The 16,883-nt window shown below is 37.8% G+C and overlaps 1 protein-coding gene across 1 annotated transcript; it reads left to right on the plus strand.

Moving 5' to 3' along the window:
* The first annotated feature begins 12,031 nt into the window (after positions 1 to 12,031).
* Positions 12,032 to 16,877, plus strand: LOC135211553 (uncharacterized). The gene is made up of 5 exons (XM_064244854.1): positions 12,032 to 12,148; positions 12,804 to 12,913; positions 14,363 to 14,486; positions 14,970 to 15,113; positions 15,367 to 16,877. The coding sequence occupies exons 1-5, from the start codon at positions 12,115 to 12,117 to the stop codon at positions 15,459 to 15,461; spliced, it is 507 nt and encodes a 168-aa protein (XP_064100924.1). The 5' UTR covers positions 12,032 to 12,114; the 3' UTR covers positions 15,462 to 16,877.
* Positions 16,878 to 16,883: the final 6 nt, after the last annotated feature.

Genomic DNA, 16,883 nt, shown 5'->3' on the forward strand with positions numbered 1-16,883 from the left:
TTAAATATGACCCTTTTTCTAATCACTTTGTTCTATTTTATGTTCATCTGGTTTGGGAAATAAGTAGCATATTTTTGTATTTACGTGAATTCATTAGCCTAGTTTGACATTGCCTGCAGAGAGAGGCCGGCCCGCTGCTAAAAGGTAAGTTGCCACTTATGTAGTTTTGATAGGGGGTTAATAATTATTAGATATTTAATTAGATTCATATATATATACATTATATATAGATATTATATATATATGGTATCATTAAGATTTTTTTTTATATCTTATATTATATATTAGTATAATATATATTATATTTAATATATATATAATATATAAATATATATTATATATATATATATATATAGATATATAATATTAGATATATGTGTGTGTATGTGTGTGTGTGTGTATTACATATAGGATTAATATACCTATATAAGAGATAGTATATATCATATATATAATACGATATACCATATTTCTAGATATATATATATAGCTATATATAACATAAGATATATATAGATATATGATATATATATATATATAGAGATATATACATATATATATAATATATATATATACATATATATATAGATATATATATTATATTATATATTATATATTGTATATGTATATATCGAGCTACAAAAGTGGCCTTTAATGTCCTAATTCGCTCTACCTCGGAATTCCGAGGTAGAAGCGAATTAGACATTAAAAGACATTTGTAGCTCGATATAAGTATGAATCACGGTAATGTGATATGACTTATATATATATATATCTATATATATATATAATATATATATCTAAATATATATTATTATATTATACATATACTTATACATATATATATAAGGCAATTTCTGTCTGTTTGTTTGTTGCCTATGCATGCCAGCCTATGAAGCTAGGGCTATCAAATTTTTACCATAGACTTTCCTCCCCCACAGGAAGGTTTTAGTCAAAATCCAAAATTTCCGAGCCGTTTCTAATTGGGTCATAACCCCTCATTTTCATACCCTCTCAGTTTTTACAACTTAGTTGGCATCTATTTAGAAGTGTTTCTATAGGTACAAACAGGCTCCCTAGATATGGGGACCAAGAGGTACCCTCAGTAGTAAGGGGGCCCCACCAATCCCGGGAATGGGGCTAAATGGTTTCCCACAATACTAGGGGGCTGGAGGCCTATGCCCTTTCGACTTACCAACCAGGGGAGAAGGGGGTAGTAGCCCACCTACCCCGACCTTGATAGCATGGGTGTGTACAGCCCCTCTTTGGAAATTAGGGCCAATAGGGTCAAAGATGGGCCTACTGCATTCAAATTAACACAAATGACTACAAATGCATTTAACATCAATATCGGAATTTAAATATGTGCTGAATTTTATCAAGGGCAGTTTATGGGGGTCTTGCTATGAAAATCTTTCTTGAGCAACCTGTCGCAACATGTATAAGCCTGACGTCGGTTGGCAGTGCCTGATGAGCTAGTCAATGACTCAGTAGCATTGGTTGAGGAAAGAAGTACGTCCAGGTCATTTAGAAGTGAATGTGCGTTTGATAACAGGTCCGAAAGGACGGGTACAGCTGCTGGTATAAAAGAATAAATAGTTTACACACGAGAAAGGAGTACAGCTGCTAGTATAAAAGAATAAATAGTTTACACACGAGAAAGGAGTACAGCTGCTAGTATAAAAGAATAAATAGTTTACACACGAGAAAGGAGCACTTTCATCCAGTCGATCAATATTGTCATTATCTAGTAGTCATTACCCAAAGCAATGACCATGAATTATTTAGTAGTTTGCCATGCTGGTTTCAAATTTGTCTAATCCTTGGGAATATAGGCAGTCTGTTACATAGTATTTACAAGTAGTAAATGTCATGGTTTGATTACCAGTAAATTTCAAGGGGGCGAAATGGTGGCATCTTCCAACACTGCTTTCCGGAACCTCTTGTTAAAATCATTATTAAAACAAGCAAGTTCCAAATATTCCAAACTTTTATCAGTCTCTCTTTCCAGAAGGTAATTTCTATTCTTCGAACAGGCTTGGATGCCCCAAAATTGTAATCTGGGAAGGATTATCATCCTGCTTCTCTGAATTTGTCTGTCTACTGGATATTAAAAAGAAAATGAGCTGTAATCGTAAATTGTATTCATTTACGTGCATTTTTAATGCTTTTTGTTTACCTGTTTTCTGATACTGTAAGTTTCAGTTATAAGTTTCTAGAATAAATGAAATTCATACCAATAACTACGAAGTACCATATGGTACTTCATAGTTATAGCTGCGAATTTCATTTATTCTAAAAACCTATTACTGAAACTTTAAAGTATCAGAAACAGTTAAACAAAAAGCTTTAATAATGCATATAAATCAACTGAGTCACTTATGCTCTTGCTAACTTTCATTGTCACCTTTCTTGAGTGAATTACAGCAAGACTATTGCAATCATTAGATATCTTGTCATGAAACAGAATTACAAGACTATTATTGGCATATAAGATATTTCATTTACAATCCTTTCACATCAGCCCTTTCATTTCTGTTGATTTTATTGTGTTACAACTTCTCCAGTCCTGTTGGCCTGGGAAGTGGGTAAAAGAGTGCTGTGTGTGTGTTAGTGCTTGGCCCTCTCTACCACAAAAATGTCATCTGATCAACCTCCAACCGTCGCTCTAGTGACTCTGGCACCTAGCGATACTTCTACCCATAGTCACCAGAACGTCATTTCCTGTACCGTGGACAATTGTCTTTACTTTATGTAATACCAATCGAACCATTCCGGAGTCCAGTATGCTTTACAATTGGTCAGTGAAGCCTTTCTTCAATGAGGAAATTAACAGCGATCTTGGGATCCCAAGGAATGAAGGAGCAGACAGAGAAGCAAAGGATGCCTGTACCTAAGGAAAAATTTATATAAATAGAGCACCCCACTTAGATTTGAAGATCTCTATTTGCAATTCTATGCTAAGTAAGTGGCAGGAGGGATGGTCATTTCCCCTTCTGGGTAATAATAAGAAATTAAAAACTATTAGACCTCAAATAGGTTTTAGGTAATCATCCTATCAAAGTGACTGGAGGACTGAAGCTATTTTAATAAGATTGAGGACTGGTCACAGCCAACACAGTTTTCTTCTTGATGGTGGTAGTGCTCCAGTGTTTGTTCACTTTGGTAGCCCTTTGACAGTTCAGCACATTCTGTTCACTTCACTAGGTATGTAAATGAGAGGTGGAGGTACCATTTAGATGGTAAAGCCATGACTGAAATTTTAGGAGACAACATTGATGTTGGCCCTGATTTATGTTTTTTAAGGGCTTGTGAATTTTATAAAAATATCTTGTAATTTTATAGAGATGTATCTTTTTTGTTTTATTTATGGCAATTTTTAATTCCATTAGAAATCAAATCTCGATTTTATCACTTTAAACATTGATCTTTAGAGTATTTATTTTAAACTCATTATTTATATCGTTTTCATTAAACTCATTGTAACGGTCCTTTTCCGCCGTTACTAAAAATTAAATTCCTTTCTTAACAAACTCTGTTCACAACCACAAGCTAAGTCCACAATCAGTGGAATAGCTCTCAAATAATATAAAGAGTGCAAAAATTAATTCATGGGGGAAAACGAAACACCACAAAAACACTTAAATTTATTGCAAAAACATCAAGAGAGAAGTTATTCCTGAACCTCGGAATACATATATTAATGAAACCAATCACTCTGAATTATTTATAGAAAACAACACACTTACCCAATGAAGATAGTAAAGTAAAGATACATCCAAAAGGGAAAGGGGGTTCAGACAGGAGAAGGTGTACGGAAAGCAAGAATAACCTATCAATTACAAACTAAATGAACTTAACGGTGGTTTCCCTCCTCCGAAACACTGGAGTTGTTGCCGTAATCTCCTTAATTACAGATATGTTTCTGTCCCCCGTAACACTGGAGTTATAGCTGTGATCTTTTTAAATACTTATATGTCTCTGTGTCCAGAGACAAAAGTGAGGGGGCGAAGTGGTGAAAGTACGTATATATATTTATGGTACTCGACAGGACCCATACAACAGTGATCCTACGTCCACGAGGATGATCCTCCAGAAAACCCGGAATGTCCAAATAAAACCAGAGTCAAAGTTCGCCTGAATATTCCAAAAATATCAGTCACTTATACCTTGACTAAGCGAGAGCCCCTCGACATTTACTGAGCCGAGGGTGAGGCAGGATGAAGAGTAATCCTTCAAGAATAATAGTATGTATATCCATGTAGGCGTTTCGTAGTAGATCCAACGGTCACCAGGAGTAATGAGGCTCAGAGATCAACTGACTCCTTCAGTCGAAAAAATCTCCGACACAGTCACTGTGACAGCTCCACTCACTCACAAATATATGAAAAGACAGAATGGTCATTAGTGGCAATTACCAAACAGACAAACCACTGGGGAGGAGGAAAACAAACTAAATGGATAATACAGTTCTTATACATAACAAAAACTAGAATAATAAAATAACTAAGAATAGAATATCACAACAAAGTGACACTCATCATTTATATCATTCCATTTTCTTTCATTATCATCGCAGTGCCCGAATGACCCTGTGGGTCCCCAGTATTGCTTTATGCCTAAATCAAATATTCCATTCCATTCCACTCTAGGAGCGATCTACGAAATCTACGCTGATGACCATTACAAACTGCCTCCAAAGGGGCCTACTGATCCAGTCCTACCTGCAGTGTACCATACGGTGGAAAATATCTTCAAAACAGTAAAATCCCTCTTAGAAAAAATTGTCAAAACATCATAAAATTTGACAAAACGTCAGAAAAAAATTTAATGAGCAAATGACAAACTTATCACGGATCTGTGACGTGATCAAAGAACAGGAGTCAGTTGATAGTTTTAAAACTGAGGAAAAAATGACAGTCTTTCATGGAGCAGGGATGCAATCAAAGAAGAGTAGGAATCATTAGACAATTACACAGCATGCCACCAGGCTCCTTTAAATGTGGCATATATTACTTCATGACCTCCCAACAACACAGGAAAGTTAGAGTGCGACGTGAAGTCGCGGGGGTCATGCCCTCCTAAGTGGGAACCGCCCTCTCTCCATCAGATGGACTTCCAATCTTCTTTCTCTCCCAAGTGCCTCTGATGGAAGACAGATCCTCAGTGATGATCACCAGCCCTTATGAGTTTTCCGACCCTCTCTCTCCGAGCAAAACCCCCTGTTGTGGATAAGGATGGGAATGATCATGAAAGGACTGGTGGTTGGCAGGCACAAGAAAATAAGAAAAAAAAGAAGAACCTCTCGATTACCAGACTGGACCAAAGCCCAACAATTGTTATTCACAATTCACGCTCATTGGTGAAGCTACATGCCATAGTAGAGAGAGTCAAGTTTCTCACAGGCTCCAACCCTCCCATAGAAAATTAAACATAAAGTGGCCGACTAGGATTACCTGTTTTTTCAACGCCCCAACGCTCTTAACAGTGAGAATTTCTGCCCTAATTATAAAAGTTTATAGATATAAACTAATCCGGAACCAACCACCCGAAACGTGAACTTACTGACACCCCAAGCAGGGGTCTAGGAGCAGGTTTTCCCTTTGACCAATGCCCCATCCACCCAAATGATCAACCCATTTATTTCCTATCTTCGAGAGTTGCCTTGGAAACATTAAATATAATATCTTGGAATATTTTTGGCCTCATGCGGAACATTTCTCCCTTAAACATGTTCTACAAAAACTTCAAATCATCATTGCATTACAAAAACTCTCCTCTCGCCTTATGACCTTACCATCTGTGAGTCACGGCGTGAAGATTCAGAGCTTTCTTGACTTCATTGTTAGACAATATGGTGAATGTGTTGACATATAGGAGTGATAGACTGCTTGGGCTTCAAGTAACAGTAGAGGACTCTAAAAACCTAGTAATTAATGTTTATGTGCTCTGGGAAAATAACAATCATTTTGATCCATAACGCATGATCCTAGGTGAGTTACACAGTATTATTCACAATTCTACTACTGATCATATTTGTATAATTGGGGACCTTAATTCTCATCCCACAAAAATATAAAACAAAGTTAATTGCTTCTGTCATAATCATGCTTTCAAAGTTGCGACCTCCTGGGTGAACCACTGCATCACCTCCCAACAACTTCATGAATCTATTGTGACCTGCAACTTTCACTATGATCTTACAACGGACTACGATCACATCCCTTACAGGTATCATTCAGTACCCCATCCCTACCTACCATGAGCCCCCTAACTGATCACCCACCCGCCATTAACTGGGATTTTAAAAACCAGTAGAAATCAGCTCCTATAAGAATGCCTCTAAGCCTGGCTACAGTCAATAGTTCAACTGGCAGACACCTTGCTATGCATTAACCAAAATGTAGAAATGACCATCGCAGGAGAGATCTGAAAGAGTTCTATTCTAATATAATTTCTGCTAAGCTTGCCTCTGGCAGGGATACCTTTAAACCTCATCAATGTAACTCACATAATATACCTTGCTGGAATGATTTGGTTAAAGATATGTATACAAATTCACGAGAAATGTTTTTATTGTTGAAGCAGAATGGTAGCCCGAGGGAAGTATATTTTGCACAGCTAATGAGACAGGTGAGAGTGCAGTTCAGACTTGTTCTTAAAAACTACTAACTGAATGAAAAGCAGCTAAAAGCTGATACAATGTCTAGGAAATTATTATCTGGCGATTACCCTCGTCTTTGGAAAGACATTCAATCCCTAAATCCTAATACTAAAAAGCTATCACAGAGAGTAGAAGCCATCAGTGATGAGGCTATTGCAAGAATGTGGAGCAATCACTTCAGTGCTATCCTGAATTGTAGAGGCAATCAAGACTCCTGAAGGGATGTATATATATGAGCTCCTTACTTTTGAAATTCAATTTCATTTTGCCAATCGTATTATGCCAGATAACATCAGTGATGCCAAAAACTACCTACCTAAGAATAAAATGCTGAGCTGCAATGGTCTACCTGCTGAAGCTTTGAAATTCTGCCGTCCGATTATTTACATTTTACTAGTTGCTTTATTCAATGCATGAATAATTCACCAGTTTCTCCCTGACTCCCTACTCATAGTTCACTTAATAATGTTAATAAAAAAACAAGCTAAAGAATGCAGTTGACCCTGGCTTTTATCACCCATTTGCAATTACTACAACTGCATCAAAGATACTCAAGTCGGTTCTTCTAGTGAGACTTCTCTCCTTTCTACACACTATGGACAACCAGCTCGCCTTTAAAGCAAACCACTCAACTGACCCCTGCATCTACATCCTGAAAGAATTGCTAAACTTTTACGTAGCATCAGCCCTGCCCGTTTTCCCTTGTTTTGTAAATGTGAGAAAAGCATTTAAGAAGGTACACTAGCTGAAGCTCTTTTTGAAGCTGCACAAACGAGGTACACCTACTTAATTAGCATTTATGGTGCTGGCTCTCCACACAGCAATTCTGTGTCAAATGGGGTAATGTATTGCTGTACACCTTCAGCTCCCTAAATGGGCTCCAGCAAGGGGGCATGCTCTCTCCATACCTATTTAATGAGCACACAGGTGCCCTGAATGTCAAACTGAACTCACTTCCAATTGGATGCTCTATGTGCAAGGTCTCCAGCGACTCATTCACACTTGCCACCAATATGCAGAGGAATATCCTATACAATGAAACCAAGACCCAGTGCAATCATCAGCTGGAATTCATGCATGAATTTCCGTATTTGGGCCACATTATCACGGACGACCTAAAACCTATGGCAGTCATAATACTGAAGCGAACTATATCCGAGAGACCATGAGACGTATCCCAATTGTTCCCACTGACATTCTGAGATACCGCACAAACACTCCTCGCTACCCTTCCACCACACAGATGTTCATACAAAATTGCCAGGGTAATTTAAAAATCATTGTTAGGCAAACAATGTCTAATCTGATTATCTGACTGAGAAACAACAGTAATTCCCTTATGCAAATCATCCTAAGCAGTAAGGCTACAAGAAGATCTGAATTATGGGAAAGCTGGGATAATGAGGCATCTGTTCCTTAAAAGACTTATTCTCTACTTTTGCCAATGCCCTCACAGAACACGGTGATTACAAGAGTGGTGTGATCAACAGGCGTCTGAGGGAAGCAGCCAAAGAACTCCAAGCTCAAGAGGATGTCACCGTCCTTTGGGCATTTGTACTCATTCACACTGAAGAATATCACCACAAGATACTGACAGACAGCAGCAAATTTCAGTGGATCACTAAGAACCAAGTAGAAGACATTAAACGTGAGGCTAATAGGATCATTGAGACTGTAATGCAGCTTCCAATGCCTTTTACGTGCTGCCAGTTGTAGGGAACTACAACATTTGCTACATATACGGGAATTGGGAATGTTAAAACCCATAAAACCAGGGAACCCGTTACACCAGATTCCCGCCCCTACATACCAGTTTGCGAAGAAATTGAATACTATTTTGACTCCTTATGTCCCAGATAACCACATTTTGAAGTCCTCTGCTGAGTTTATAGAAGCCCTGAAAACTACACCCTCGGAGGAATTATTGCATCGATGGACGTGGAGTCCCTCTTCACAAACGTCCCGTGGGTGAAAAAATACAGATAATTCTGGATCATGTATATAGAGACGACTCCATGCTCCCATTAAACATCCCTGAACATGCCCTCCAAAACTTTCAACCACAGAGGCCATATGGACACACAAAAAGACGGTGTAGCGATGGGTTCTCCCCTCGGAGTATTTTTGCAAACTTCTCCGTAGGTGCTGTAGAACGTTGGGTATTCACCGCCATCGAGAAACCGTCTATGTATGTCCGATATATTGACAACACCTTCATAAGCGCCAGCACGGTGGAAGAAATACAGCACCTGCGACAAGCCTTCCATGACCACAGTAGACTCAACTTCACCATCGAACATTGCTGTGACCATCGCCTTCCATTCCTTGATATTCTCGTCAAGCAACAAGAGAAGCGCTTTGTAACTCAAGTGTATATGAAACCCACGAACATTGGCATGTGTCTGAACAGGGAGAGCAAGTGTCCAGAGAGATACAAGCTCACTGCGATCAGTGCCTTCATCAGGAGAGCTCTCTCACACTGCTCTTCTCAGAAGGACACACTCATTGAATTAGAGCGTGTTGCCCAGGTTTTGATTAACAAACAAAATTCATTTGAAGAAACTTCGATAAATGGTATCAGCAGGTGCCTCACCCCACCGCCCTTGAAGAGGTCACTCTCTTTTAAAAGGGATTATTTCACAAGAAATACAAAGAGAATGAGTGAGCCCTTTGCAACATCATAGAAAGGAACATCTCCCCTATGCTTAAACTGATAATTTATTGCAAAAGCAAGAAGAACAGTGGTCTGATCATGAAAAACAATCCAGCCCCTGTGGTGCAGGACCCACTCAAGAAAACTAAGGTTGTCTACCAATACAATGCCCTGTCTGGGAATACCTCGGCACCTACATTGATATGATAACTATGCAATTTTACAAGAGGACATCATGCCATGCTCAGGAAGGCGCCATCCATAATCATGCTAAAAACATCAAGATAGTCCGAAAGGTCATAATTCTTAATGTTTAAATTATTGATAAGGCGGCAGACCACCACCGCCTCCGCCTCCTGGAGGCCCTACACATCGGAAAGGAGAGACCAAGCCTCAACACCACACAAGAGACTTCCCTACTCCAGACAGTGGCGCATAGGGCGGCGCCCGCCAGCACCCCAGAGCCGATCAAATGGACCAATCAGCTGGTGCCCCCATCTACTGGCAATGACCTACCAAGTACTACCCTTCTAGTCTCCAGTGTCCGCATGCAAAGACCAGTGTAAGCATCCACCTCTGGGAGACGGCTTGACTTAGGGACTTAATCCCCTGTTCGACCAATGAAAACTTAGCTCTCACAAGACAGAGCACCCGGGACACTATAAATACCGTCTAATGACCCCATTCCAACCAGAACAAGCCCACCCTTCCTTGAGAATGAACCGATGATACAGTTGGAAACGTTGGAATTCTGCTACGCCATTAGAAGACGACGAAGAATATTCTACACGCGAAAACAAATCCTGATTTCCAGACTCTATAATTTGTGAATTCTACGGCGATCTTACACCACTTTTAGCTATCATATGAATAAATTAATATTTTTAGAACCCATTTCCTTAACCAGAATATGAACATCGGCCAGCTATTAGCAAATATCAGCCCTTATGAGAAGAAAATAATAAGGATAATTGAAAAGACTATATATAAAATCAATTCCACTGATGCTGCCATCCTCTTTAACAAAATATTGTAATTATTATTATTATTATTTCTGAGGAGAAGGTCTTATACGACCCATGGCAGCTCATAGTGTTAACGATTTAATCAATCATACCATTTAATCTCTAATTAAAGCAGCACTGAATGACTGAGTGCCATGATCGAATTACCAACTTTACCCAGAGAATTGACTCACTTATTTATAGTTGGCTTTCTTTCAGCTACATTTCCCTCCTCTTTTTCCTACCAAGTGTCTGGTGACGACCCTTTATTTATGTCAGCATTAATGGAATCATGATTTAAGGGCAATAGTGTTTGAACATTCTTTTCTGAACAGGCATGTGAAGGTTACTGCTGACTGGTAACCCCGGTTAAAGACAATTGCAGTATTAGTTGTTCACTAGTGACTGACCAAGATTAGTTCTGTAGAATTAGGGAAAGAGCAAAGCAAGGCTGGCCTCCTAAATGCAAGTAGGTACAAAGGTAATTCATTACTGACACGTGTACTGTATATCTATATTTTTATTTGGTATGATGGCCATGGGGGAAAGGAACGTGTATTTTAGGAGTTTGTGCTTCACTTGAATAAAATAATTTTCATATTTCATCAACGAATAATTTGTTCTGTACATTGCAGGTTTGTCCATAAGTCGTGGCCCAAAAGGAAGTTAACGACTAAACATGAGAGTAAATCAGATGCGAGTGTACACATTACTCATCCTTCATCACTTCTTAACTCAAATAGAAGCGCAAATCCAAGGTTTTTCTTGGAAAAAGACAGGTACCTCTCTCTCTCTCTCTCTCTCTTCTCTTATCTGTCCCTCTCTCCTCTCTCTCTCCTCTCTCTCTCTCTCTCAGAAATCTGTTTCTGTAGGTAAGATTTAGTGCACTCTCCAGAATTCTCTTTTTTTCATGAGACATCAAAGTAAAAACGTGTTGTATGCATTTTTGTTCAGTATGACTGATGGCCTCTCTGCCCATCCCTCTGTGTCTATAATTTCAGTTTGAAATGATACACTTTGACCCACTCATCATAATAAGTTACTTACTAAAAAAAGACCTTGTGAACCCTGGCACACACAGACATAAAAACTAAGTCCTTGTGCCTTTTTAGTTGCTGTCAACGTAGAGTGTTATATTTGAGATGCAATTTTGCCTAAGCATTTCATCTCGGCACAAAAAAGACGGCAAAGACAGTCAGTGGTGACTCCAGATAACTTCCCAATAACTTGTCACACTTGGAAAAATTTGTCGTTGATGAGTCTGATGTAAACTATCGCTCTAAAAGGAGATAAGTCTGCAGTAACATACTGACCACTGTTATTGCAAGACATTTCACAGAGATCATGTGCTCTGAAAAATAACTATTTCTGTATTTTTTTATGACGTCGACAAAGAAGGAAATTCTTTTAAAGCTCCTGCTGCATGCACAGGAGTTTCATTATTTAGCTTTGCTGAATTAATTTCGAACCGAATTTTCAGTCTGTCTTTAAATTTGTAATCTTACCCTCACTCCACCAAAAAAAAAGTGTCCTATATTTTTAGCAAGACTTAATGTACTAACGTACGGTTGCATTAAACATATTTAGTTCGCTTTACTGTTATTTGTTACTCTTTAATTCGATAAAATGTTCAGTTATTGAAATCAGATTAATCGAAGAAAAAAATTCCAGATTTGTGATGGACTGAGCTTTATCTGATTTTTCCAGGGCCAGGAAAGCGCATCACTACAAGCAGTGCAGTCCTGTTTACATCCCAGCAAGAGACAATTGTCCTTTGTTCAAGGAGATGCTCCATGATTCCAGAATGCTTGTCCTTCAATTACGGAGGTGATTTCCATATATGAAATGCTTGCTTGTTAGATTATTATATAAAGATTTAAGAAAATACTTAGTTTTCTAATTTTTTATGGAAGATCTGTCTGCACTCGTTCCATTTCTTATCCATCAACTCGGTTGTCCTTCTACTTGAAACAAATACAATATCTTGTACACAGTTATCCTCAAAATTTTCTATTTTCCAACGTTATTAATTGTGTTTACTTTCTCTGGGATTTTTTGTAATATAAGTCTTTGGTTATATGTAGGATCTGACTCTTATTCAGGGACCCTTGAGGGATCCTTAGATGGATTGAAACCTTTCAGCTATAAACACATTGTACTTTAGAGGCAGTTCCTCGTTGGATGAGTGGGTTACGTGCTCGCCTATCGGTTTGGTAGTGCGAGTTCGCTTCACCGCTTTGCCAGCGTGGAATCAGAGGAATTTATTTCTGGTGATCAGAAAATCACTTCTCAGTATAATGTGGTTCGGATCCCACAATAAGCTGTATGTCCCGTTCCTAAGTAACCAATTGGTTCCTAGCCACGTAAAATTATTTAATCCTTAGGGCCAACCCAAGGAGAGCTGTTAATCAGCTCCGTGGTCTGGTATAAGTAAGAAATACTTAACTTTTGTACTTTAAAGGTAAAATTCTTCCCTTTTCAGGTCCCTCTCGTACATGCGAGTTGCTCAACACAACGCCCATTACGTCAGGTCTTTCCTCTACGTCCAGCCAGACTGACTGGGACATTTTCACTTATACAATGCCCAAAAAGGTTAGTATTATTCTCTTTCCGATCTTATCATATTTAATTTTCGACATATATTGTGTAGGAAAAAAACTGGAACCGTTGACTCATGTAAGATTTTTGTACGGACCGCGAATCTGGAGATGACTAGAAAAGTTTTATAGCGATGAAGACAGCAGCAGCCCCATTCTTCTTTGAAGTGGTTATAACCGAAACATGCGCTGCTAATTGCAAGTGATTTGGATCTGCATACCTTCGCTTCCCGGTATAAACAGGCTCTTTACATAACCCTCGAAAAAAAAAGAGAAAAAAAATTATTTCCGGTTAAAACAAACGAAATTTATTTATGATACTTTCAGATAATCCGAAATTTGGAAATTCTGTCATATGGACAGTCTCCCTCATGAGGGGTCAAAATGCTGCAGGGCAGATAAGTCATCTCCCAGTTCTTTTTTTTCAAGAGCATGGAAATCTTCTAACAAAACAAAATATAGAATAAGATACATGGTCTAGAAAATTTATACCATCAGGGACAAGCGATAATCAAAATGACATTCACCCAACATTCAGTGAGAACAACTGACTGGGGCCATGTTCTGGGGTTCATGGGATAACGGCCAAGAAAAGTTTCAGTCATCTATTTCCAAGATAAGATGTCAAAATACATTATGACTTATTCCCAGGTGTGCAGTTCAAGCCACTGAATAGGCAGGAGACTGTTAGGTACATAACTTATCATGTTGAACTGTGGTTGACTCTGTCAAATGATTAACTGGCTTAGTCCTCGGTCACGCACACTCTCGACAATATGGTGTTCATTCAAACAGTACTCATGAAATGTCTAAAGATAATAATTTGACTGAAACCATTCGATCTTTCGTAATATTTCGTAGCCAATGGTTTGCTCTTGTTTAACGGGTAATTATGAGGCTGTCATATTTCTGTCTCCTCATTGTGTAATACTGAGTTGAGGTTGCTTCGTTTCTGGTCCTTAAAAAAAATCAAGATCTTACATTTCTGGACATTAGTTTTTCCTCCTCGAATTGATATACAAATAGAAGTTCTATTGAGATACTAAAGTGCGCATAACATGTCTTGTGTTCAATTAAGTACAGAAAGGTATAATAATTCATGCAAGAAACACACCCGAATTGTTTTATATATCTAATCCATGGTTACAATAGAAAAACTAGCATTTTCATAGCTACCTAAAACTTGTCAATAAGAAATGGTTGATGGTTAGAACTTGTCTGTATTTGCCTCTTAGGACAGGGAGAACATCTGAGGGATTTCACATTAAAGATGATCACCTGGAGCTAGTACAGTGGCGACTGGTACAGTGTTTGACATGTTGCATAATCCTTAAGTCTTTATAGCATGAATAAATAATCAAAGGCTTTAAGAAATCATTCTAGAATCGTCAGTTAATTATCAGAAGAAAGAGGCAAATCTAAACATGATTTCTTTTCATCTCAGTGTCCTCAAGGCGGTGTTCCAGTAACTTATGACATTCTTCCAAACCAACAAGGACCGACTGTGGAGGGATATACCTGTACTGCAAACGCCTGGATTCTGCAACAGCTTCAGATGGGAAAGACAAGTATATACTACTTATATTTATATATATTATTATATATATATATATATATAGTATATATATATATCTATACTATATTATTATTTTTACCATGCAAGATGGACATAAAGAGGCCTTCCTGATTGTTATTGCATTAAACCAACATTCCCACAGTAATAGATGGTTATGATAACATAGAAAGCTATTATGAGAAAAGAATATTCGAACCACTGGTACACTTTGTGCAACTGCACCTATAGGTAATTCTTGATAACAACAACAGCCCATCTCCTACAACTGCGATCCTCACCAGAGCTAATTTAAGTAGGACTATCTCTCATTTCATGTAAATCAGATACCCCACATTTCTTTACAAATTTTTCGTGGATTTATCCAACTGCACAGCATGCAAGCTAGTTAGCTCATTCAGTTTCATAATAAAACAGTTCTTAAATCTTGAATCTGTAAGCACTATGTAGTTTATTAATAGGACTTTTCTTTCTTTAGGCTGTCACATGGTTTTGTATAATCAAAAGGATTTCGACGGATATGATGCTCCTAACTACCGTGGAATCATGAAACCTTATCATGAAGCATTTAGAAATTGCTTCATCAACAACTGTGTTGGTTTGGTTTGCAATGGAGCCTCCAGTAAGTCTGGAAGAATTTCTTTTTAGTCTGATATGGCAGCGTTGTACATAATATTACCCATAAGTAACATATCTTAAAATCGACATCGTGGTTTATCATATATTTATTTGAAAGAATCAATACTTTGGTAAATACTAATTTTTCACGTTTAATTAAACCTCCCCCCACCATTATTATCCTTCACTTGCAGCTTTTAACGTGTTATATATTTAGCTTCTGAATGTTATTTTTTTTTTTTACTTTCTTTCGACAGATTTATGCTACCTGAAGATAAAAACAGAAGAAGAAACTGGAACCAGGATGATTTCATACAGCAACAGCTATTTCTGGAAGGCTGTATGCCAGTAAAAGTCATCAAACACGCCACCTTCGCAGAATAAAACTAGCCTGCCAAGCGATGCTGTGGCCTATAAATGCCATTTCTTCAAAGTCAGGAGTAATTCATTACTCATATGTACAGGTGCTCACAGAGTATTCCCAACCATTAGTTTATAATATTAAAACATTGATGAATAACGTACTCAAAGATGACTCTTAATTATATTAAGCGCAGTAATATAAATGAAGCATGTGTATTTGACATTCACATTTTGCAAAAGGCACAGGCTACCTAGAATTCACACTTAAAATCACTCAGAAGGAGAAATGTATTACTGGGGGAACTGCACAACCTTTTACTTGCCTTACTGCTTCTGCTTCTAGTATTTGTAATATGAGCTGGTATCGTACTAACAAAACGAAAATCAGATGAAGAAGAAACTAGCCAAGGTATTGTTTTTTTTTCTGCTGAACAAATAACCGTTACCAGACCTTTCTTCCTTTACCTGCATGAGTTCAAGTTTTCTATAGAGAAGATAGGAACACAGTATTACTGATCCTAATATTACTTCTGTCACTGCCATCAAATTTTAGAGTTCAGTTCTTATTGTCCAATACAATAAGAATTAAAACGACATTTGTTGTAATGAACAATATTAGCTGAGTTTCTACTCTATATCAGCATATTCCCCAATGAAATAGTTATCAACGATTTCTCATATTCTTCAGTATATACAGTTATAACACCATCTTGGCAGATTTTCAGACATAAGTATAAGCTAAATTTATTATTTTCTGCTACTTGCCCCTATTTTGGAACAAATAATCATTCTTAGATATTTTTCATTTCATTTGAAGTTGAAAGAAAAAATTAGACAATATCTTGATAATCGACAGGTTTATGTAAGACACTGACTGTCTTTGCGTTAAGAGAGTTGGAATGTCAAACCATAAATAAGACAAAATCGCTTACTGGAACGGAGATCTAAGGAGCTTCACTCAGTCTCGATCCAGAGGCAATTTTATCGTTGAGTTTAAATACTAAATTTTGAGCTTTGGCTCTTGAGCTGAACGATCAAAATGTGGGTATGCATCTTCTTCCCCAAAGGGCAGAGTTCAATACGACTTCTGAAGCTGCTGCTTCAGTCCTTATGTCAGAGAATTCCGACTCTGTTTGTAAACTCAAGTTGTTTGTTTCGATCATTTTCTTAACAAGCACTTAGAAACAGCCCATTTATGCAAGTGAATATAGGATTTTGAATGATAGAACATTAGTTAACTAATGGTCACATAAATACTTACTTACTATAAACGTATAGATTGTACTTATGTGAAGAGAATGAGCCTCCTCGATAAGTGGACGAGATAATATAAAGAAAGGTAATAACCACCGACATCCTAACCCGCCTTGCATAGAAAAGCTTTCTCGAATCACCTCGATTCAGAAGCAAA

Source organism: Macrobrachium nipponense, chromosome 4 (genome assembly GCF_015104395.2).
Source record: "Macrobrachium nipponense isolate FS-2020 chromosome 4, ASM1510439v2, whole genome shotgun sequence".
In the NCBI taxonomy this organism is placed as follows: domain Eukaryota; kingdom Metazoa; phylum Arthropoda; class Malacostraca; order Decapoda; family Palaemonidae; genus Macrobrachium; species Macrobrachium nipponense.